Source organism: Mobula birostris, chromosome 8, assembly GCF_030028105.1.
Source record: "Mobula birostris isolate sMobBir1 chromosome 8, sMobBir1.hap1, whole genome shotgun sequence".
Classification (NCBI taxonomy): domain Eukaryota; kingdom Metazoa; phylum Chordata; class Chondrichthyes; order Myliobatiformes; family Myliobatidae; genus Mobula; species Mobula birostris.
Genome location: NC_092377.1, coordinates 70550859 through 70574376, shown reverse-complemented (window position 1 = coordinate 70574376; position 23518 = coordinate 70550859). Strand labels below are relative to the sequence as shown.

Here is a 23518-nt window from a genome sequence, read left to right as displayed (position 1 = left end):
TTGAAGATTATTCAAAGACTTTGCCTCTACTGTGTTTGGAGGAATAGAGTTCTTAAGACTCATAGTCCTCATGTAGGATTTGGAAACATAGAAAACCTACAGCACAATACAGCCCTTAGGCCCACAAAGCTGTGCCTAATGTGTCCTTACCTTAGAAATTACCTAGGGCTACCCATTGCCCTCTATTTTTCTAAGAGAACCATTTTGTTGCCTTTCACAGAAACACATTTAGAATGATACCATGCCAGCTAATCTCGAATTCACACGGATTGAGGCACAAAAATACAGTGGCTAACATCACAGATTCATCACCAGAGCCAAGGATTAAGATACTACTAGACAACGGGGGTGACCCGTTGGGGCACCCTTTGAGAGAAGGGTAGTGCAGTCTGATGTGACCAGAATGAACATTAAGTTTTCCTGAATGCTATTGGTATCGCTTTGCTTTGGAAACTGAAGTAGAAAATCTCAGTTTATTAAAGAAGAACGACGCGTGGCAAAGCAAATATAGCTCCTCTTCGTTTAACGAAGGAAACTTTTGATGGCGTCATTTCTGGTTTACCTGCCACTCTTGTGCCTCTCATTGTCATTCTGGAGACGTGCATGCCTCTCCTCCTCTGTCTCTTCTTCTCTCATCTTTTTCGTCCGGTCTGTCTGATTCTGGAGTCGTGCAGCATCTGATTCTTGTTCTCTCCCTCTCCTTACCGCTTCCCGACAACGTTTGGTATCAACTCTTGACCATAATGTCCCCCTTCCGTTTCCATGTGGCATAATTAGGCTGACCTTTTTTTTTTACCCAAATGCTAGATAGAAGATACGAAGCAGTAACACCAAAGGATGCTGATTATTCTTGATGATGTGGTTGGCACTCTCCTTAATGGACGTGATATAGACACTGCTGTCCTTTGACTGCAGCAAAGGGTTTTATGGGTGTCTCGAAGTACATCATTACAATAAGTTTTAATTATCTCTTATTGATGGGTGGGAGTTAGATCTGTCCCAATCCTGCACTTGCTGATGGTGATTAGCAGAACGTGACACCTCAAAATAGAGTTGCCCTGCCCTTTTGTTCCAGTAGGTGTTGCTGCTGAGGCTGGCCGTGCGCATGTGTCGGGCTGTCGGGTCCCGATTTCCATGATGGCCAATCGGGTCCAGGTGAAAGCGAGCCTGTTGATTTTGGCGAATGAGCAATTTTATACGAATATATAACCCTGAACTTTGCCTGCATTTTGTAAGTTAGTGCATTTTAATTTGATTCAGCCAAAAAAAGTGCCACTGTAATGCACCATTTGCACTAATTGGAGGTCACAAACAGACAGACAGAGCATGAGAGTTTTAGTATATAGATTAACAGAATACCAATTTCACAAACATCTTGAAGTATTACATTGCATACTTTCTTGATCCAGACCATACACAAGTATACAGTATCGAGAATGTATTTTTTCATACAGAAAACTGAATAATACATGTACAAATTTAACAGCAAATCATAGATCTTTCCTACTTTAAACAGGATAACTATTCAGTGGTTCTATAGACAAGGGATACATTAGGAAATGTCCTGCCATGAACTTTCTTGTGCGTCCTTATGTCCATTAAATTGAGTTACTGCAGGTAAACTTCACTGAGGTAAGTGCAAACTGCTGATCTCCTTCCAACTCCAATTTCACCCTCTCCTAACGTCTGCATGAGACTCCATCTATTCCAGTCCCTATTCTTCTGACAACAAATATGAACAGCTCAAGGAATGGGGATTGCACACCAGAGCCTGTCATCGTATCACCACCAATGGCTGACGGTAGAATTAACAGTTTGCAATAGAAACAAAAAATAACTTCTGTTTTAGCTTCCCTGGATCTGAAGTATGGAGGTTATTTCTGGTGTCTATTTCTCGGCATCGATCCCAAGTTCACCCTTAGAAGAAGGCACTGACTGGAGGTTTAATTGAAACAACCGAGACCAGTTAATCTTTGGCAAATTCTCCACCTTCCAGCTATACAAAGGCTTCCATTATCTGCAAGATACCAATCAGGGGTATAATCAAATACAGTGGATTTTGGTTAATTAGGACACATTGAGATCAGTAAATTTTGACCTAATTAAAGAGCTATCCCAATTAGCCGAAGTTATATGAAAATGGTTACAAGATATTAAAAAAGACAAACTACCATTTAACTGAGTAACAAACCATGAACTTAAACAAATTAGAACACTACCAATACTACAACAGTACTGTGAAACGGTATTAGTTCCTAATCGTTATTGACGGAGTAATTCGTCCAATGTACGCTGCTGTGTAAGGGGAGACCAGTGACAGTTAGTACCTCTGAAAGGCTTATTGTGCCCATTTTGGGACAGCTCACTCACCTTTGGTCTCCACTAGACACTTGGCTCACCTGTGGCTCCAAGTAGCTGCTTGCATGTGACAGCGGCCACAACCCTGTACACTGCTTTGACAGGCGGGCTAAACCAACTGAAGGTAGCTGGTAGGCCTCACGCCCCAGTGAAATTGGGATGTTACTGTCCTAGTGTGAGAAGTCACTGAGCAGATGTGATCTACAGTGAGATCCAACAGCCAAGCATGTAGTTCTGCAATGCTTTGTGGAAAGCGAAGGGCATGACGAGGCACAGAAGGTGCCATGGTTATCCACTGCAATCAAGGAAGACTACAGACTGTGACAACTACTTGTTTCACTGGACACGGACTTCCGAGGTTGAGAGAGTGAAACTGTCACAGTGCAACAGCTTTTCCACTTTAAAAACTCTCCTGACCAGGTTTCACTGTCATCGTCAGATATGATAGACAACCAACACACTGCTGTGTTCTTTTGACTGACTGTAAATAAACACAATTAGCACCCTAGTGCAGATAATTGCCTCAACTCTGCCTGAAGTAACAAGCCCTTATTTTTAAACAATGGTCCTAGTTGTAGATTCACCACAAGATGCAACGTCCTCTCCACATCCATTGTATCAAGTGGCAGCCCATTTTTGACATTGATGCCAAGCATTAGCAGATAAAATATTAGGAAGGGAAATACAAGGCTGTTGAAGATCTGTGAGAATGATTCGCAAACAAAACGAAACTGATGTATGAATTATCAACGATATAATACTGAAGCATTTTTCTTGATAATCTGAGCAGTGATATACCAAGCCCAAAAGAATATTGATTCAAATGCAGTTATAGGACATTTTAACAGTGATAAAACTTGGGAGACAAAATACAGTTCTACAATGAGGCTTTCAAAATATTTTTTGATTCTTTTCATTTTTGACGTTGGTGCCTCATTATTCAGATAATACGCTTAAGTAACTCAGTTGCTGATTTTATTTTTCCATAAAGCCGAATATGCAAGAAATGCCTCAAAGGAAATTTGTGACGTTCCAGCTTAGGAAATAAGGCAATATTTAATAATGTAAACTATAAAAGTACTGAGGTATAAAAACCAACTTGAAGGGGCCAGGAGAGTATAACAAAGTCCAGATATAACAAGTGCATTTATTTTGTTTAGCGATACAGCATGAAGTAGGCTCTTCTGGCCCTCTGAGCTTTGCTGCTCCAGCAACCTCTGACAAACTCGATTGTCCCATGGGTTAATTTACAATGACCAATTAACTTACTGGTATGTCTTTGGACTGTGGGAGGAAACCAGAGTACCCAGGGAAAACCCATACATTCCTTGGGGAGGACCACAAAGACTCCTTGCAGAACAGTGCCAGAATTGAACGGGGAACTCCAGGACGCCCTGAGCTGTAATAGCACTAACTGCAACACTACCGTGGTACCCATGTATGAGGGTTTTGGCACTCGGTGAGCCGAGGCAACATTGAGACTGCTGATGTTTTGGAACTGAAAGTAAGCAATCATTGTGATGAAATCAGAAATTCAGGTTATTCTAATAGGTCACCAGATTATGATCTGCTTCTTCTCCTGAAACAGGAAAGAACAGTTATTTACTAAGGAATAGAGCTTAGGGCAGGACTAAAAATGATTATGATTGTCATCCCATTCACTGACTCTGTACTGCCATTTGATGGGATCAATATGCCCCAAGTTTGTCTTTTAATGCCTTTGATTAGCATCTTTCAATCTTTGATTTAAAACTAATAACTGATCAATGGTATCAGTCTTCATTTACAGAGGGTGCTAAACTTCTATCAGGTGGATTCTGTTCATTTGCGGGATATGCCAATGCCAGGATTTATTGCTGATCTCCAACTGCCCTTGAGTTGTTACTTTGAGATATTGCAGTCTGCCTGTTGTAGTTGCTCCCATGTGGTGCTATTTGATGGGGAATTCCAGAATTTAGATATAGCAATGATGAATATATTTCTAGGTCAGACTGATATGTAGTTTGGTGAGAACTTGAATGTGATGGCATTGCTGTGTGTCTTCTTCCCTTTCAGGTAGTGAGGGTTGTAGGTTTGACAGTAGCTGTTAAAAAGACAAAGTTATTTTTTAAATGATACACATTGCAGATAAGGTATGGCAGTGTGATACTATAGTGTGAGATGAGGTGTCTATCAATGATTTGTTTCTCCTGGGTGGTGTTGAGGTTTTTGGTTGTTGTTGGAGGCAAGTAGAATTTCCACCATACACCTGACCTGTAGTTTTTTTAAAGAAAGAGTCACACTGCAGGATTTCTAGGTTTGATTTGTCTTGAAACCACTTTATTATATACTTGGTCTAATTAGTTTCTGGTCAATGATGATTTCTATGATGTTGATTTTTGGGTATTGAGTGTTATCAGTGATGCTGTGTAAATGACAAGAGTAAACAGTTTTCTCTGTTGGGGATGTCCATTGACTGACACCTAGCCGGCTTTGCCTGAATGCTGTCTAGGTCTTGCTCCATGTAGCTGCAGGTGCTTTTACTCACGAGTTGTGAATGAACTTTAACATTGCATTGTTTGGTATACTTTGTATTTCTGACCTTATGATGGAGGGTAGGTCTTGCAATGGTTGAAGATGGTTGGGCATAATGTACGAACCCTCTAGGATCTTCTGGACGGAGATGTGTCTTAAGGCTGAGATTGACTTCCATATCCACAGCCATCTTCTATTGTGTGAGGTTTGATTCCAGCCAATGGGAAGTTTTCTTTTTAAGTATTGCCTTCAGTTTTATTTGTGCTTCTGGTCACTTTCCTGTTGAACGAGACAGTTTGCAACTTTGGCATCTAATTTGTTCCCAGTTTTAGTCAGCCATTGTGCATTCTCCCTATTACAGAATTGACTTGAATGCTTCAGACAGGTTTCAAACACAGTTATTTCAGTACATCCAGTAGCATTTCAAGTGAAAGCAATTCACACAAGTTTCCAGGTTTTCATGTGAAATATAGTCACCTTAAGTAATAGTGGCTTGCTGGTGTCCACGGAAGCATGCAATATGTTCATGCAGCTATATTTTATATTACCATAATTACATTAATTTAACCTTGTTCAATGTTAGTAACAAATGTTAAGTGTACGATACAGTCTTTGAATAATTTTTTTTTGCATTTATCTATCCTAGTGACTATTTATTCAAGCTGCTGCTGATTGGAGACTCTGGTGTTGGAAAATCTTGCCTCCTCCTCAGATTTGCAGTAAGTAATTTTCAGTTAGCATGTTGACCACGCTCTAGGTTTTATATAAGCTCTATAAAAAAAAACTGACTAATTAATTTAATGTGGCATTTTACCACCAAAAAGGAAAAATGGTTAAAAAAAAAAGTAATTATAAAGTGCATCGTCTTACTGGAGCTTGTATGTTGATTAAGCCTAGGAACAATATTTTGCTGAGAGAATTCCTACTTTCTCACTTGGAGTGTAAATGTACTTCATTCAAGGATCTTGGTAGTATGCATATGATGAATGAACCACTTTACTTGCCCTCCTGAAATCTCTTCTCTAGGGTTTGGATAAGAATATGCCCAGAACATCTTATCACTGCAAATCATAAACTGCTGTCTTTGATGAATTCAGCCTCCGTAGAGAATACAGCCTGAATATCCACAACCACATGGCCCTAGGTTAGCACAACGATGTCCTGGTGCGTTGAGTTTCATAATGTTATTCAGAAAAGCTATTAGACTGGAGGATAGAAGCTGGAACTAGAACCTGGAGGATATTAAAATGATTTGGTAATTCATGAATTACCAAATTTGTGAATGGTATACTGTGGTTTTGTAATGTGGTCAAAGTAAATTCCAGGTTTATTTGAATACCTTCTATTCTTAAATGGTATACTCTACTCTAGATAACCTCCTTGTTCTTTTTCTAACTCTTTCTCCTTAGCCCCACCCCCTGACTCCTCTCTCAGGCACTACTGAATTACAGTTTATTTTCATTTTAGTGTGTTCATTTATTATTTACTTATTCCTGCTAGTTTTATTTTGCATATTTTTGAATTTAATCAAAAGATTTCATGTGTGTTCAATTTGCTTTTCAAAACAGGAAACTTTGCCTCTCATTTCAAAATGATGGCAGAGAGTTATTTCCGAATATTGCACAATCATGTTACTTAGTTTCATACAAGGGTCAGCCACTTCTACTCAAATTTAAATAGTCATGAATGGTTGGATGACTTACAAATCCTGTGTAAGAACCTTCACCATACGACTAAGCAAATTAATTTCAGTAGACTATAGTTCTATGAAAGTGTCGTTATTTTACTGTTTTTGTTGCTGTTTGATATGGAGAAGGTGAACCTATTCACTTCTTATAATGCATGAATCTAAGAATTGTATATTTTGGTTGTTAGGGTAAATTTAAAATATTAATTCTGATAACCATAGCAATGCTTTTGTGTAAGGGTTGCACTTGTGACCAAGTGCTCTCACTGAATTCTGATTTCACTGGAAATATGGTTGGTGCGACACTATTACAGTGTCAGCGTTCAGAGTTTAATTCTGACGTCATCTGTAAGGAGTCTGTGTGTTCTCCCTGTGAGATGCGTGGGCTTCCTCCGGGTCCTCTGGTTTCCTGCAACAGTCCAAAGATGTACCGCTACGTGGGGTTAATTGGTCATTGTAAATTGTCCCATGATTAGGCTAGGGTTAAATTGGGGGTTGCTGGGCAGTGCAGCTCAAAAGGGCCTGTTCTATGCTGTATCTCCCTGAATAAAATAAACAAATTCATTAGAGAATTTGTGGTTGGTGCCCACATATGCATGTGCTGTTATGCTTTTATTCATTTTTCAGTATTTGGGCATTGCGAGCTATAACCAATATATATTGTCCATCTCAATTATCATGAAGATGATGATGGTGAGCCACTGTTGTGAACTTCTGCAGTCCTTCCGACAAAAGTTCTCCTGTAGTTTTATTCTGAGCAGCATTCCAGGGTATGGACCCAAAGACTATGATCTCAATATATTTCCAAGTTGAGATGGTGTGCTTCTTGAATCTACAGATAGCAGAGTTCTCATGAGCTTCTTGTCTCATTCTTCATGGCAGAAGTTATGGATTTTGGAGGTGGTGGTGTATTAGCGAAGCTGAGTGTCTGCAGTCTGTTTTGTAGAAGTGACATGTTGTATACACGGTGCACCAGTAGTGGAAGGGAGGAATGCATAGGTTGACAGAGTGGTGTCAGTAAAGCAGACTGCTTTATCCTGGATTGTTGAGGTCCTTCAGCATTGTTAAACCTGTACTCATCCAGACAAATAGCGAGAACTCCATGCTTCTCACTTGTGTGTGTAGATAATGGTAAAGCTTTGGGATAAAATAAAAAATGCAGGAAAATACACAGCAGATTAGGCAGCATTGGTGGAAAGAGAAATGGAGTTAATGTTGTAGGTTGAAGACTTGCAACATCAGAACTACAAAAAAGGGAAAAAAAGTTGTGAAGGGTAAGGGGAGGAGCAGAAAAGACGGAGAATATCAGACAGATTGGGGCTAGGATTGTCATGATGATTAACTGCTGGTGAAGCCATCTGTTTGATAGGTTATTGGGAACAGTTAGAGAAAAGAAGAGAGAAAACAAACAAGGCACTGAACTGCAGATGGTGCAGCTAGTAAAGCAGTTGTCTCACCTGCCAGAGACCCAGCTTCATTCCTGGCTCAGTGTTGTCTTAATGCAGTTTGCACTTCCTTTCTGTGACTAATTTGGTTTCTTCCATGTGCCATGGTTCTCCAAGTCCCAAAAACTTGCTCAGTAGTAGATTAATTAGCCACTGTAATTACCCCCCCCCCACATAGGGGGATGTAATGACTGATGGAGATGGTGGGCTGAAGGGTCTGTTTCCTTCCTATTTCTATGGCTCACTGAAATCCCAGCAGATCAGAAATTCTCAGTAATGAGAAGAAAAACTTGCTTAATATTACAGAAGAACAGCCCATAGCAGGTGGACCCAGCTTTGATACAGAATAAAGGAAGCTGCCTGAAACTTCAGAGTGCCAGTTAAATGACTTGCTGCGGTATATCTAAATCTTTGATCTGTACTTAAGACTCTTAGTATTTATATGGGTTGTCCAGTGGAGTTTCTATTCAGTGGTGACTCCTAGCTTATTGATAGAGCACTCAGTGATGGAAATGCTATTGTGTGCAGTTTTGGTCCCCTAATCTGAGGAAAGACATCCTTGCCATAGAGGGAGTACAAAGAAGGTTCACCAGATTGATTCCTGGGATGGCAGGACTTTCATATGAAGAAAGACTGGATGAACTAGGCTTGTACTCGTTGGAATTTAGAAAATTGAGGGGGGATCTGATTGAAACGTATAAAATCCTAAAAGGATTGGACAGGCTAGATGCAGGAAGATTGTTCCCGATGTTGGGGAAGTCCAGAACGAGGGGTCACAGTTTGAGGATAAGGGGGAAGCCTTTTGGTGAATCTGTGGAATTCTCTGCCACAGGAAACAGTTGAGGCCAGTTCATTGGCTATATTTAAGAGGGAGTTAGATATGGCCCTTGTGGCTATGGGGATCGGGGGTATGGAGGGAAGGCTGGTGCAGGGTTCTGAGTTGGATGATCAGCCATGATCATAATAAATGGCGGTGCAGCTCGAAGGGCCGAATGGCCTGCTCCTGCACCTATTTTCTATGTTTCTATGAATGCAAGGGTAGGTTATTATGCTGTCTTGTTGGAGGTGGTTATCATCTGATAATGGGCACCACGGTAGCATTGCCGTTCGCACGATACTATTACAGATTGGGGCTTCAGAGTTCAATCTTGGTGTCCTCTGTCAGGAGTCTCACGTCCTCCCTGTGGAATGCATGGGTTTTTCCTGGGTGCTCAGGTTTCCTTCCACAGTCTAAAGGCATACCAGCTACGTTAATTGGCCCTTGTAAATTGTCCTATGATTAGACCATAGGACATAGGAGCAGAATTAGGGTATCTAGCCTATCGAGTCTGCTCCACCGTTCAATCACGGCTGATCCTTTTTTAAAATCTCCTTCTCAACCCCATTTCCTGGCCTTCTCCCCAAAACCTTTGATGCCATGTCCAATCAAGAATCTATCATCTCTGCCTTAAATACACCCAATGACCTGGTCTGGTGATTAGGCTAAGGTTAAACTGGGGTTGTCTGGGGGGGGGGGGGGTTTGCTGGGACAGCGCTACTCATAGGGCCAGAAGGGCCTACTCTACACTGTATCACTAAATAAGTAAATACTTGTCTGTTTAATGACCAAAATATTTGGACGTAACAGTGACAGGATGGTTGTTACAGTACTGATAGGCCAGAGAAGTGAGTTGAAATTCCAGAGCAGCAATAGAATTTAAATTTAGTTGTAATATGGAATTCGGTAAAATGATGAAGATGCCTTCAAAAATCCACTGATGTCTTTTGGAGGAGAAATTTGCCATTGTGGCCTGTCCTGTATGTGACTTAAGATCCAAAATGTAATGTTTAACTATCCCATGAAATAATTCAGCAAACTATTCAGTTGTATCATTACTACCATGTTAAAACAGAGGATAATACTGGAGATTAGAGGCACCAAATCTGGATACAGTGGAATTGCTGCTAAATCAGAAATTTGTAGAGCTGTCTTTATAAGTGGCCTAATTTGTTCAGTACCCTGAGTCCTGTTGTCCAGAACACTGGGAGAGCAGACTCAGCACAGGTGGTTATATGCATGTTAAAGGAAGCAGACTTGTTTACCCAATCCCTCAGAGAACAAGGCCAATGATGGGCAAGGAAAGCATGTCCTGATTACTACTTTCCATTCTCCCTCTGTTTATGAACTAGTGCTCGCTGCTCCACTTCAGACAACTGGAAGATTAACTGAATGCAACATAGGCATAGAATGTTGTGTGGTGAGGGGTGTCAAGATGATTGCAGTGAGTAGTTTGGTAGCATGAGCAGTGACTGAGCTGGTTGAATCTTGAAGGGCATGGTTTTCAGACTTCATCTGCCGCAGGTGTGAAGGAAGCAGCACAAAGGAATATCTACCTGACATTGTCTTCACTAATCTCGTTGTTACAGATTCATTTGTCTATCACAACATTGGTAGGACTGAGCACCGCACAGTCATCTTTGCAATGAGGACAACCTCCATTCTATTCTGTGACATGACCATTGTGCCAAAAAGGATAAACTCTGAACAGATCTGTCAGTTCAAACCTGGGTATTCATCAGGTGTTAAGGATCATCAGCAGAAGTTGAAATCGAAGCGCTATATAATCAGTAACCTCATTGTCCAGCATTTCCCTCGGTCTAAGCCAGGAGCTCAGAGTGTAGAAGGACATGCCTAAAGCAGCACTGCTACAGAAAACCAAGCAGCAAAAACTGCACAAATGATGGAGCAAAGTGATCCCACGGTCAGTTGCTCAGGCCTGCTATACCAAGTGATGAATGCTGGCAGACACATTTAACGGGAAGTAAAAGGCACTAATGAAATGTCCATTCCTAGCTAGCATTTGAGTGGTAAAGACATTTTCAGCCACACTCACCCAGAAGTGCCAGAGATTCCCAACACAGAAGCTGATTTCAATCAATTTGATAGAATAAACCCAACAGACAGACTGGGGAAGAGATCCCATATCTGCAAAATAGTTTCAGAGAAATTCATTCTGCAATCAACAGTAGTATGTCAATTGAAGAACATTATTACTGAATACAGTTGGCTGAATTTATTTAGAAAACAGTATTCAAATGTACCTTAAAGTCTCAAAATAGTGTGTGCAATTGCATTAAATACCAAAAAGCATAAGTGATAAATAACTTTGCATGACCAAACCTTGTTGCTAAAGTCTACATCCAAAAGTATCTGCACTATTTGTTTTGGCTTGTGGAAACAGGTATCATCTGCTCTCAAGCAAACTCACAGAAACCAAATGCAGTTATTGCCTCCTCTTGCCCGTTCCCCCCCAACCCAATCTAGCAACAATTTCTATAGTTGTGTTTTACGTGCTGTTGACTTTATTTCCTTCCATAAAGCTGCTCAATCTGAGAGTAGCTGGTTCAGAATGGGTTGGTGTCTCCACTTAATTTTGTGAAGCACTTGATAAGTGATAACCCTTCACTGTGCTAATTATTTATTGCTTATATATTGTCTTCCCAATGGATGGAAATGAAGAAATACACTCAGTGGCCACTTTATTAGGTAGAGGAGTGGAACCTGCTGTGGGTCTTCAGCTGCTGTAGCCTATTCACTTCAAGATTTGATGTGTTGTGTGTTCAGTGATGCTCTTTTGCACACCACTGTGGTAATGCATGGTTACTTTTAGTTATTCTCGCCTTCCTGTCAGCTTGAACAAGTCTGGGCATTCTTCTCTGATCTCTCTCATTAACAAGGCATTTTCGTCCACAGAACTGTCACTCACTGGATTTTTTTTGATTTTTTTGCATCATTCTCCATAAACTTTAAAGATTGTTGTGCATGAAAATCCCAGGAGGTTGGCAGTTTCTGAGATACTCCAAACCATCCCTTCTGGTACCATTAGTCATTCCACAGTCAAAGTCACTTAGATCACATTCCTTTGGTCTGAACAACACTGGAACCTCTTAACCATGTCTGCATGTTTTCATGCATTGAGTTGCTGCCACATGATAGGCTAATTAGATATTTGCATTAACAAGGAGTAGGAGAGTACCTTAAAGTAGCCACTGAGTGCATTTTCAGAAATTACATTCAGCTTTCTTAGCCTCAGCATTGAATGGCCTGTATTCAAATGTATGAGCAGTTAAAACTCGTGCTTCTGTAAGGTAGGCCTCATAGGGTATTGTTTATAAACTGAAATTTGTAACTTTGAACCCCCTTTTCTCCAATGTACATTCTTTCTACCTCCACAGATCACTTCTCCACTGCCTCATGGTCTTGTATAATACGCTATAGAAATTTAAAGCAGTAGAACAGCAAAAGCTTTTGGTGGTGTGTGTGTGTTTGTGTTTCTATAATGGTAGTGGTTTTACAAATGGAGTGAATGATGTGAAGTCTGTATTTTGTTTACATATGATTATTAACTATTTTCAACATAAGCATAGGGACATTTCTGGTATATTGATAATAACTGGTACATTGATTGTACCTTGAAAATGAACCTTAATCTCAATTCTTGATCAATTATTTATCTCCCTACAAAAATATGTATTTTAAATTTGAACATCAAGAAAAATCTTTCCTTTAAATGAACATTATCAAAATTGTTTCCTCTCCAGTGTTCACTGACTTGTATTCAGCTAAGCATTGCTGTTGAATATTCTCAGGGACAGGGTCAAAGTCCTTGTTATTACACATTTCAAGAAATGAAAATTGTACTCTAAAATGTCTTCACCTAGAAAAATAATACAAGCACCAAATCACAAAAGAAATTAATAGCTAAATGGAGATTTCAAAAGTAAATTGTTGTATTCTGGAAGTAGTGTACTTAAAATTGCAATAGTTTTTGTATTGAATATTGTGTTCATTTACAGGATGATACATACACAGAAAGTTATATCAGTACAATTGGTGTGGACTTTAAAATCAGAACAATAGAGTTAGACGGCAAGACCATCAAACTTCAAATTGTAAGTAATTTTACCTATTGGAGCATTGAAATACTCAGGCATAAATTAAAAAGACTAGATATTTCTAAGATGCATGGGCTTTATTGTTTTACTATCTTTATTAAAATAATTTAGGAACTTGCCTGCTGTAAATTAATATAAACACTGGTTCAAATATGCCAACTTTGGAAACACAGATCCACATGTTTTAGCTCACATAGTTAGTCAAATGATGGGTAAGATCTGAGGATTCAGCTTAAAGATGCCAACTGATACATACAATAAACTTCTTGTTTTTGTTATAGATTGTTTCAAAATAACCAATGTTAATGAAATTTGTAGAGTGTACAAGCCACTACCCAAAGTTGAAGTGAATTTTTTTCCTCCGTTGCTTCTAGTGGGACACAGCTGGTCAGGAGCGGTTTCGAACAATCACATCCAGTTACTACAGAGGGGCACATGGCATCATAGTTGTGTATGATGTTACAGACCAGGTACAGTGTAACTAATGATTTAAAGAACAAACATAATTAAGGTGGCAAATACAGTTCCAGACCTTTTTTGGTGCTAAAATGTGTTATTTCTGTTCTGAAATCTCAATAGGTGTTGATGGAAAAGTAGAAACAAACTTCTCCCATTTTTCTTCCACCACCCTTCCCATATATTTAATTGCCCAATTTGGGTTGTGATTATGTTGTTCCTGAAATTTAACTGCTGTACTCTATGAAATGTAATAATTTAAGTCCATTTTCATTACCTTTTTGGTTCATATAGGTTTTTAGAGCATAGGTTGAACTGGGAGTTTTAAAACGAAGGGACACACTGGGGTGTGAAATTACAAATTGACGAGTTAAAGTAATGTAGTTTCTAAGTGTAAATGTATTCATCAGAACTGTAAAATTTGATCGGGAACATGTGCTAAACTAAGTCTTGCTGTTGATAATTTGTTAGAATAAATAACAATACCACTGTAGAATAGTCTGAAAACTTTCAGCATAGTGAACAGAAAATACCTCTGCAAAATCAGTATCATTTTGAGCAAATAATCTTGGAGTCAGATGATAAATTGGCCGGCTGTACAAATATATACAGGCAGATTTATATTCTTGGTAGATGTTTTAATATTTCTCATTTTAATCACTAGTAGTTGTGAATGAAGCCCAATTTCCAGCAGATTTGTGGCTTCAGTTGCAGACATCCACTTGCTACTTGAGAACCACTACAGGAGTAAATGTCAGCTTGGCTTCTTGATGATGTATTTTCAATCCAATGTTGTGCATTTAAATTCCACTTGAGGAATTGGGTATAATATAGTTGAAGTTTTAAGCACTTCTTTTATTTGGTTATGTCAGCACAAAACTGCCAAGTTAAACCAAATCTCTTCTACATTAATGTGATCCACATAGCTACATACCCTTTTAAGATGCACATGAATAACTGCCTCTTGAGCACTACCTTCACATCATATTCCAACAACTAATTCTGGCAACACCCACTGCATAGTTAAATAAAAAATGCCATTTCATCTTCTTTGAACTTTCTACTCTCACCTTAAATGCATGTCCTCCAGTACGTGACATTGCAACCTTGGTTAAAGGACTCTGACCGTGTACCCTATCTGTACCTCTCACTTCACTACTTTATAAACCTCTGTCAGTCCTCCCGTTAGCCTCCAATTCAGAGAAAATTTGTCTAACCTTTCCTTACAGTTCATACCCTCTAATCCAGGCAGCATCCTGGTAAACCTCTGCTATACCTTTTCCAAAGCTGTGCCATCATTGCTGTAATAGGGTGACCAGAACTGCACACAGTGCTCCATGTGCAGCTGGATGTTTATATAGCTGCAGCATAACTCCTTTACTTTTATACTCAATGCTTCAACCAGTGAAGGCAGCATTCCATACACCATTGACTCACATAGCCACTTTCAGTGAGCTATGAATACAGACCTCAAGATCAATTCTATTAAGTGTCCTACCTTTTTCTGTATACTGTCCACTTACATTTGATCAAATTTGTACAAATTAAACTCCATCTGTGACTTCTCTGCCCATATCTGTAACTAATCTATATTTTGCTGTAACCTTTGCCTTCTACATTGTCCACAACTCCAATATTTTCTTCCATAACCTGCAAGCTTACTAACCGCCCACCTTCCATGTATGTGTATCACAAACAATAGGTCCTCCTAATATCCATTCCTGAAGAGCAGCACCTGTCACAGAGAATCACCCTTCCACCACTACCCTCACACATCTATGGGGAAGCCTAATTGGAATGCAAATTACCAAATTGGCCTGGATCCCTGCAGTGTAATTTTCTGGATTAGAAGGAAAAACAGGTGGCACATTCCATCTTGCCAAAACGGATCGCATAAGTGTTCATATCTAAACATATCTGTTGTGCTCTCCAGTAGCCCATATGTATTCTATGTGGAATTGCATCATTATTTTGCGTACAGGACACTTCACAGCTAACAATTTAATAACCTGCTTTTAGTCATTCTGCTTGAAGAAATATTAACCAGAATATAGTTACTCTGCTGTTCAGAAACTTTTGTGATTACCTGAGAGAGGTGAGAGGATGCTTTGGTCTATCATTGTGCCCAAGAATCAATATTGCAGTTTCAGTGATCTTGTTCCTTTGTTTTATAGGAGTCTTTTAACAATGTAAAACAATGGCTTCAGGAAATAGATCGTTATGCCAGTGAAAATGTTAACAAGTTATTGGTAGGAAACAAATGCGATCTGACAACAAAAAAGGTGGTGGATTATACAACAGCAAAGGTATGTTGTGTAAAGTTAATCTCTGATATGATTGTAAAACCAACCTTGCTTTCCAATTTTACATTGTTTCCAGCATTGTCTATTTAAATATGTTGAAGAAATTCATGTTAAAGGTTAAGGGGAAAAATGGAGAATTCACAAGCTGCAGCTGCACCTGAGAATCTAACTTGAATGCCTGAGAATATAAATATGCTCAAGATTTTTTCTCCACATTGTATCTTGGAGAATTAAATGGCAGTACATTGCTAAATTTAAATATGAATAGGGTAGCTTATTGACTTTTTGAAGTTAGTGAGATATGCCAACTTGGGTTCAGTGCTGACCTCCTGTGATGCTCCTGTAGAGTTTTTAGGTCTCCCTGTAACTGCATGGGATTTTCTCTGCTTCCAATATGCTGATTGATGGGCTTACTGGTTCCAATATAAATTCCCCCAGTGTATAGGATAGTGGGGAAATCTCAGGAGATGGTGGGAACATGGCAGGAACAAAATGAGGTAACTATAGGATCAGCATAAATAGATGTTGCCCATTGTTTACTCAGCGGGTCAAAGAACATGTTTCTGTGCTGTATGACCACGACTCTTTTCACACTTTGATAACTAACTAGACTACTGCTCTGTGCATGTATGCAGGGAGACTTGCAGATTATTTGCAGAGTGATCTGTGTTGTAGCATTTGTCCTTTGGGCCTTGAATGTTTTTTTAAAAATAAAAAAAACACTTCTCTATCTCTATATAAACCTGTGAAAATACTTATCTGCCTTCAGATAGAAGGTGCTTAGTTAAACAAGTACTAATGTTTCTGCAACAGTTAAAACTACCCTGACTTACTGAGAATTACAGGCAAGAGAAAAGAGTTTTTTTTTGAAAAGTGTAGAAAGTATCCTCTGGAAACATAACATACATACCATTTAATTTGATTGGGGGGGGCAGAATAATTTGCTCTCAAACTAAAGTATTTATTTTTCCCCTTGCAAAAATGTTCTGGATGAGTAACTAATGTGCTTAAATACAGTCAATTAAATGCAGAAATATGATTCTAGTAATTTAATGATTACTTCTGCATTAGTGTTTAATAGGATGATTCATGGAATAGTCCAATGTAAGCACTTGAATTAATCTAAAACTGTCATATGTTAACTTGCAGTCAACTATCCATTCTCAATCATCTCACATAGAATCTTTCTCGGACTTTCCTAGTCTAAACCTTCCCTGATCCGTGAAGCACAAAATGATCTTAATTGCTGTCCTATTTGAAGCTAGTTATTTGGCCCACTCTGGCATTTTCTCAAATCTCATGAACTTTCCACCTCTTTACTTCAGGCTGTTCCTTAAAACTTGCCTTCAATTTGCATTATTTACCTGAGGTAGTCCTCCAGTACCACAAATATCAAGATTGTTAAAGCCCCTGTGAGTGGGATGTCTTTTATATTGAAAGCACCTTGTGACTGACATCTATTGAAACATCCACTGTTCCCATTGAGCATTACATCCATTTTATAGAAGCAAGGCATAATTTATGAAATAGCCACATTGGTATATTGCAGTAGCTCACCAAAGAACCCACACTGTTGTTTGGCATTATCAAATGGAGTAAATTTGTATTGTGAAATGTTGCCTGGTGAGTACGCCTTGGAAATGTAAAAGTAAAATCTGGCTGTTTTGTATGTTAGTACATGGTTATTAATGCTGTGAAAAGAGGCATGCTAACAAAATTAAGTCACAAAATTAATTTGATCAACTCAGCAGTGGTGAAATAGACAAACTTAATAGTAAATTTATGGATCTCTTCCCTTGGTTAACAGGAATTTGCAGACTCCCTTGGGATCCCATTTTTGGAAACCAGCGCAAAGAATGCAACAAATGTAGAACAAGCCTTCATGACGATGGCTGCTGAGATTAAAAAACGAATGGGGCCTGGAGCTACATCTGGTGGTTCTGAAAAGTCAAACGTAAATATCCAAAGCACACCAGTCAAGTCGTCTAGCGGGGGTTGCTGCTAAGAATTTTCACAATCTCCAAATTTGATGTAAAAGGCCCAAAAGTAAGAAATATTGCCTGAATTGTACTGTATGTAGCCACACTACTGCAGACTTGCTCCCTTTCCTCTTCCCTGCTCCCTCTCAAGACACACAATCAGGCACTGAGAAGCCAGTATTGGCTGGAATTTCCAACTCAAGTCTAACTTCATTTTCAGAACTGTTTTAAACTTTAAAGTGTGCAGGTCATTAATAAATAATGTGCATAAATCTCATGTTAGCAGATTTTCATGCAGTTGGTTTATATTATAAAAAATGATTTTGTTTATAATGGCATGTTTTAAATGTCAGCATTGGATGGATCTCTGAAGATGAAGTTTAGCCATTGCTCATCAAGCAGCACAGTGTTTTTGTCTTATTGCCATCAATAAAATTTAGTAATGTAATGTCAGATCTGATTTTTGCTAGTACTTTCTGTAGAGATACAAAAATTACACTGCATTACCTTCATATTCTCTGCATATAACTTGTGGCTGCAGGATATTGTAATTTGTTGCACATGTATAACATTAAACAACTGAAATGTTTAATAATATTGTACTTATACTTAATTTAGAACTAACGTGGTGGCATAGAATGGTCCACAAAGCTTCAAGATCTGCAAGACAATGAGCTCAATTGCTGCAGAGCTTTAACTGTCTTAATTTATTCTGCATATTTCATTTGTATCTCACTGTAGATTTTTGGTTGTGGATGATAGTTTTTGGTCTGTAGATCACTGGTTATGATTCCCATTTGCCTTGAAAAATGGCTTGTATTTATAAATGGCATTGTGAGCATTGGGACATTTGCTCATTGAAAAGGTGCTCCAACCAGATCACACTTTACAAGTGAATTTCATTTAATCTTGTGCAATTTTGGAAACTATCTGGATACTAGGTTTTCTGCAGGAAGTTACTGTATCAGGCATGTTAACCATTTCATTTTAGAACTAGTTTAGGGACCCATATAATTTAAAATATTTTAAGCATGGTGAAGGGTGATTTAATTCAAATTTATTTTTACTCATTCTAAATAAAATGCATAATGGCACTTTCTTCTATATTTCTGGATTTATTTGTAAACATTTGTTGTAAACCTTGGTAGGTGTTCATCTTTGATTCCATACATTTTCTACTTGTATTTGCAGTTGGAAACATTTACATGATAGAAACACAAGGAAGCTGCTAAAAAAATCTTTGAACTGCAACCGTTTCCCTAATAGTAGGGATAACTAACTGAGTGCATTAAGCCTAAGATCTGCTCGTTCACTCACCTACAAGTGCCTACTTTACATCTTATTTTGTACTAAACCACTTTCACAATTCCCATGTTAAGTTTGTACACAGGTCCAGGTTCAGCTCATTTTTGGAGATTATAGGTAACATTACCAAAATAATAAACCACTCGCTCTCTCCAACCTGCTTTATCACTTTAGGAAAATAACTACTCTTGTAGTTTGCTGTACTAATCTTATTCTGATTCTTTTGATAGGTAGATGTCTTTAGAGAATGTCAAGACTTCACTGCTTAATTCTAAATTGCTAAATCATTATAGAAATCTATTTGGGGAAAACCAACTTCATGTAGTTCCATTAGTTTTTCTTTGTTTCATAAAGATGGAAATATATGTTCTCTTCCTTTTAAAATCTATTCAGACTATTGGATTAGAAAGAAAATATTTTAATAAACAGCACTGCAAATTTAAATGTTACAATGAACCACACTACATAGCAAACTGATCATTTAAAAAAAAGACTACCTGCATAACCATACAAAACTGAAGTTGCAAATTGTGTTGAAACAAATGCAGAAAATGTGGATGCTGCAGGAAATTGTACAAGATCAAATATTAAAGTTACCGCAAACTGTCAACACCTTCCACTTTGTGGTGAAAAATGGTGTTATTTGGTTACTGCATCAAACAGTGATCTGATAACCATGCCATAGATTTTTCTTTGTAGGAAAAAGGTTTGAAGCAAAGACAAGCAGCAATCCTTTGCCACTTTCATTCTTGTCCATCTCCCGTGGAATTCTGGCAGAGGAGAACTGGTTTTTAAACTTATGTAAACCAGACTTACTGAACACTATTGATTTTTAAGTTTCCAACAGAAAACTTTTCAGAACAAATAGGGGGTGGTGCATCATATGGAATTCGCAGTAGCAAGCATCTAGAAATTCACTCTGTTTTACATAGTGTTGGCTACCAATAGGATGTGTTACTGTTAGTACTTAAATGACTTAATTTTTTAATGTTTTACCTCTGGTCAACATGAATTTGACAAATTTCAGAAGTTTTAAATAAAATTATAGCATTGATAGTTAACAGAGCACTTGCCTGCATAAAAAGCGGAAGTTAATTGCAGGAAGTGTTATGTATAAATGCAAAACATCTCAAACTTGAGCTTCAACATTCCATTGCTCACGATTTTAATTTGGATGATCTAAGTTCATGTGATTTCAGACATAATATTCCTCAAGGCCACTTGCAATCTTCAGTCTGAAAAATAAAATTATACCTAATTTAGTGACTGATAGCATATCCTGTAAATGAATCATAATTTAAAGACCAATAATCACTCTGGCATAGTATTCCATTTGTCATAGAAAGTAAAAACATAAACCAGTCTGAAATGAAGTACACATCTATAAATACACTGGCAATGAGGCTTTGAAAATGATAAACATTAATTCACATGATGAAATGAATAGCAAAAGGGAATGTTGGTAAACTGATCTCAACATCTTGCTTTTCCACTGGTACAACAGCTGTAAAAAAAAATCTAGTTCCAATGAAGCTATTCAGACACACCACTCTTATAGATTGCAATTTCAAACACACCATCATTTAAGCCAAAAAAAAGTTTAAATTATTCAGTAATTAAAGTTCTGAATCCCCAGTCTTGTTGAATTACAAGTTTAGAAATGTTAAACTGTTTTGCTGTGGAATGAAGCAGTTCATATAGGTTATCATATTGCTTCAGAATAGAAGCAAATATACTGATGTTTTTTCAATGTTTTGGAGAATCTTCAAAACTAATTTTTTAAAAAAATCTTTTAGCAAATTGAGTACGTCAGAAAAGTAATTTACTATATCGTAAAATTATTTAATGCCCCAAGGCACTATTGAATAGAGCTTTTCAATTGCCAAAAGCATTCTATCTAGGTTTTCAAGGAAGGTGAAAAAAGTTTGTGAATCATAGACTTGTACTCTATGCTGCCCTCCAGTGGAATTCCTTTCAGAATCAGGTTTATTATCATGACGTGAAATTTGTTAACTTAGCAGCAGCAGTTCAATGCAATACATAATATAGCAGGGAGAAAGGTAATAATAAATAAGACAATAAATAAACGAGTGGATCAATTACATATATTGAATAGATTATTAAAAATGTGCAAAAACAAATACTGTATATTAAAAAAGTGAGGTAGTATCCAAATCTTCAAAGTCCATTTAGGAATGGGATGGCAGAGTGGAAGAAGCTGTTCCTAAATTGCTGAGTGTGTGCCTTCAGGCTTCTGTAGCTCCTACCTGATGGTAACAGTGAGAAAAGGGCATTCACTGGGTGCTGGAGGTCTTTAATAATAGATGCCGCCTTTCTGAGACACCGCTCCCTAAAGATGTCCTGGGTACTTTGGAGCTGACTAGATTTACAACCTTCTGCAGCTTCTTTTGGTCCTGTACAGTAGCCCCTCCATACCAGACAGTGATGCAGCCTGTCAGAATGCTCTCCACAGTACAACTATAGAAGTTTTTGAGTGTATTTGTTGACATGCCTAATGGAGTATAGCTGCTGTCTTGCCTTCTTTATGACTACATCAATATGTTGGGACCAGGTTAGATCCTCAGAGATCTTGACACCCAGGAACTTGAACCTGCTCACTCTCTGCACTTCTGATCCCTCTATGAGGATTGGTATGTGTTCCTTCATCTTACCCTTCCTGAAGTCCACAATCAGCTCTTTCGTCTTACTGACGTTGAGTGCCAGGTTGTTGCTGCAGCGCCACTCCACCAGTTGGCATATCTCACTCCTGTACACCCTCTTGTCACCACTTGAGATTCTACCAACAATGGTTGTATCGTTAGCAAATTTGTAAATGGTATTTGAGCCATGCCCAGACACACAGTCATGTGTATACCGAGAGTGCAGCAGTGGGCTAAGCAGACACCCCTAAGGTGCGCCAGTGTTGATTGTCAGTGAGGAGGATATGTTATCACCAATCCACACAGATTGTGGTCTTCCGGTTAGGAAGTCAAGGATCCAATTGCAGAGGGAGGTACAGAGGCCCAAGTTCTGCAACTTCTCAATCAGGATTGTGGGAATGATGGTATTAAATGCTGAGCTACAGTCAATGAACAGCATCCTGACATAGGTGATTGTGTTGTCTAGGTGATCTAAAGCTGTGCGAAGCAACCATGGAGATTCTGTCTGCCGTTGACCTATTGTGACGACAGGCAAATTGCAATGGGTCCAGGTCCTTACTGAGGCAGGAGTTCCGAAGAATTATTTGTCCACTCGTTCTTTAACCAAGGGGATTCAATGACATCAAATTTGAAATGCATTTTCATTACAAGGATTTGCTGAGAAGCAGGCTAGGGCTTTATCTAGCAACACACAAAATGCTGGAGGCACTCCATGGCAGGCAGCATCTATGGAGGGAAATTATCAGTTGATGATTTGGGCTGAGACCCTTTGGGGCTTTCACTTGGATGTTAGTTTGGAAGTCACAATGGAAGTGTGCTCTTTCCTTTTTGAGCAAACAGGATATCCTTTCCTAACCACATGCACATGCACTGCACAGAGTTTAAGTAAAAATCAAAGGGATTAATGTTGTTATCTCAATTATTTTGACCTGCCTGATTTTCTTTGTTGTAGCTTTCCTACTGATTATTATTGTAGTATGTTCTACCTCCCTACTTCCCAGAGAAGGCAGCAGGGAGAAGCATTCCAGTAATAACACACAGTAAGCAAGCTACAACCAGCTGAATCATCATTTCAGTTTATAATCAACATCGTGGAATTTGACTCCATTATCAAAGCAGCCACCTTGTGGTGAATTTTACACTGAAGGAAGACAGGTGAAAACTTGTAAACCCAAAACTAAAATAAAGCCATAGGTACAACATGGATGACAGAAAAATGGAGGGTTATGGAGGAGAGAAGGGTTAGACTGATTTTAGAGTGGGTTAAAAGGTTAGTATAACATTGTGGGCTGAAGGGGCTGTACTGTGCTTTAATGTTCTGTATTCAAAATTTTTAAGTTGCCACTGCAATTGTAGAACTTACTTGCTTTAGATCTAATGACAATGCAAAACTATACCAGCTCATCTGGAGGTTTTGCATAATGTCACTATCAACATAATAATGCAAAGCCAGATCAATCTATATGGAGGTTTTGATTTCTTAAAGGAAACAGACAGTGTACATCATAAACCAAGGCAAAAGAGGAAAATCAAATGAAAAACAAACAAAATCTTGGACACAATCAAGGGTAGCCTCTCTTTCCATTAAGGCTGTTGGTCAAAAATTTTTAATCAAGACATTTGTTGATAGGTCTTTATCAACCATTCCTCTTTCCATGAAAGTTAGCTAACCAATGACTATTTAGTATTGGTTCGTTATTGGTTAACCAGGATATATGTTTTGCATACTGTTTTTACAGATCAAATCATTCCACAGTGCATTGAGCTATAATAGCATAAAACATCAAAAATCGGGTAAAAGCTACTGAAAGAGTACAGGGCAGGTAAATGATAAACAGCAAGATTCTAACGAAGTAGGTTGTGAAGCCAAGAGTCC

The 23518-nt window shown here is 38.5% G+C and overlaps 2 protein-coding genes across 3 annotated transcripts in view; one reads left to right on the top strand and one right to left on the bottom strand.

Annotated features, from left to right (window-relative positions):
• Positions 1-18783, top strand: part of LOC140201392 (ras-related protein ORAB-1) — a 32361-nt gene extending 13578 nt beyond the window's left edge. The window contains exons 2-6 of the mRNA XM_072265433.1: positions 5519-5591; positions 12841-12936; positions 13314-13409; positions 15570-15701; positions 17506-18783. Of these exons, the coding sequence (XP_072121534.1) occupies positions 5519-5591; positions 12841-12936; positions 13314-13409; positions 15570-15701; positions 17506-17703 (595 nt within the window). The 3' untranslated portion in view covers positions 17704-18783. The remainder of the gene's footprint in view (positions 1-5518; positions 5592-12840; positions 12937-13313; positions 13410-15569; positions 15702-17505) is intronic.
• Positions 1387-23518, bottom strand: part of cep68 (centrosomal protein 68) — a 64817-nt gene continuing 42685 nt past the window's right edge. The window contains exons 6-7 of one of the 2 annotated variants that reach the window (XR_011886851.1): positions 20056-20217; positions 1387-2017 (exon numbers count right to left, since the gene is read on the bottom strand). Coding sequence is in view for 1 of the 2 variants with exons in the window: in XM_072265432.1 (XP_072121533.1) it covers positions 20194-20217 (24 nt within the window). In the remaining variant the exon portion in view is untranslated. Of the gene's footprint in view, positions 2018-13015; positions 20218-23518 lie in introns of those variants that run through there. The other variant, XM_072265432.1, reaches the window with a different exon arrangement.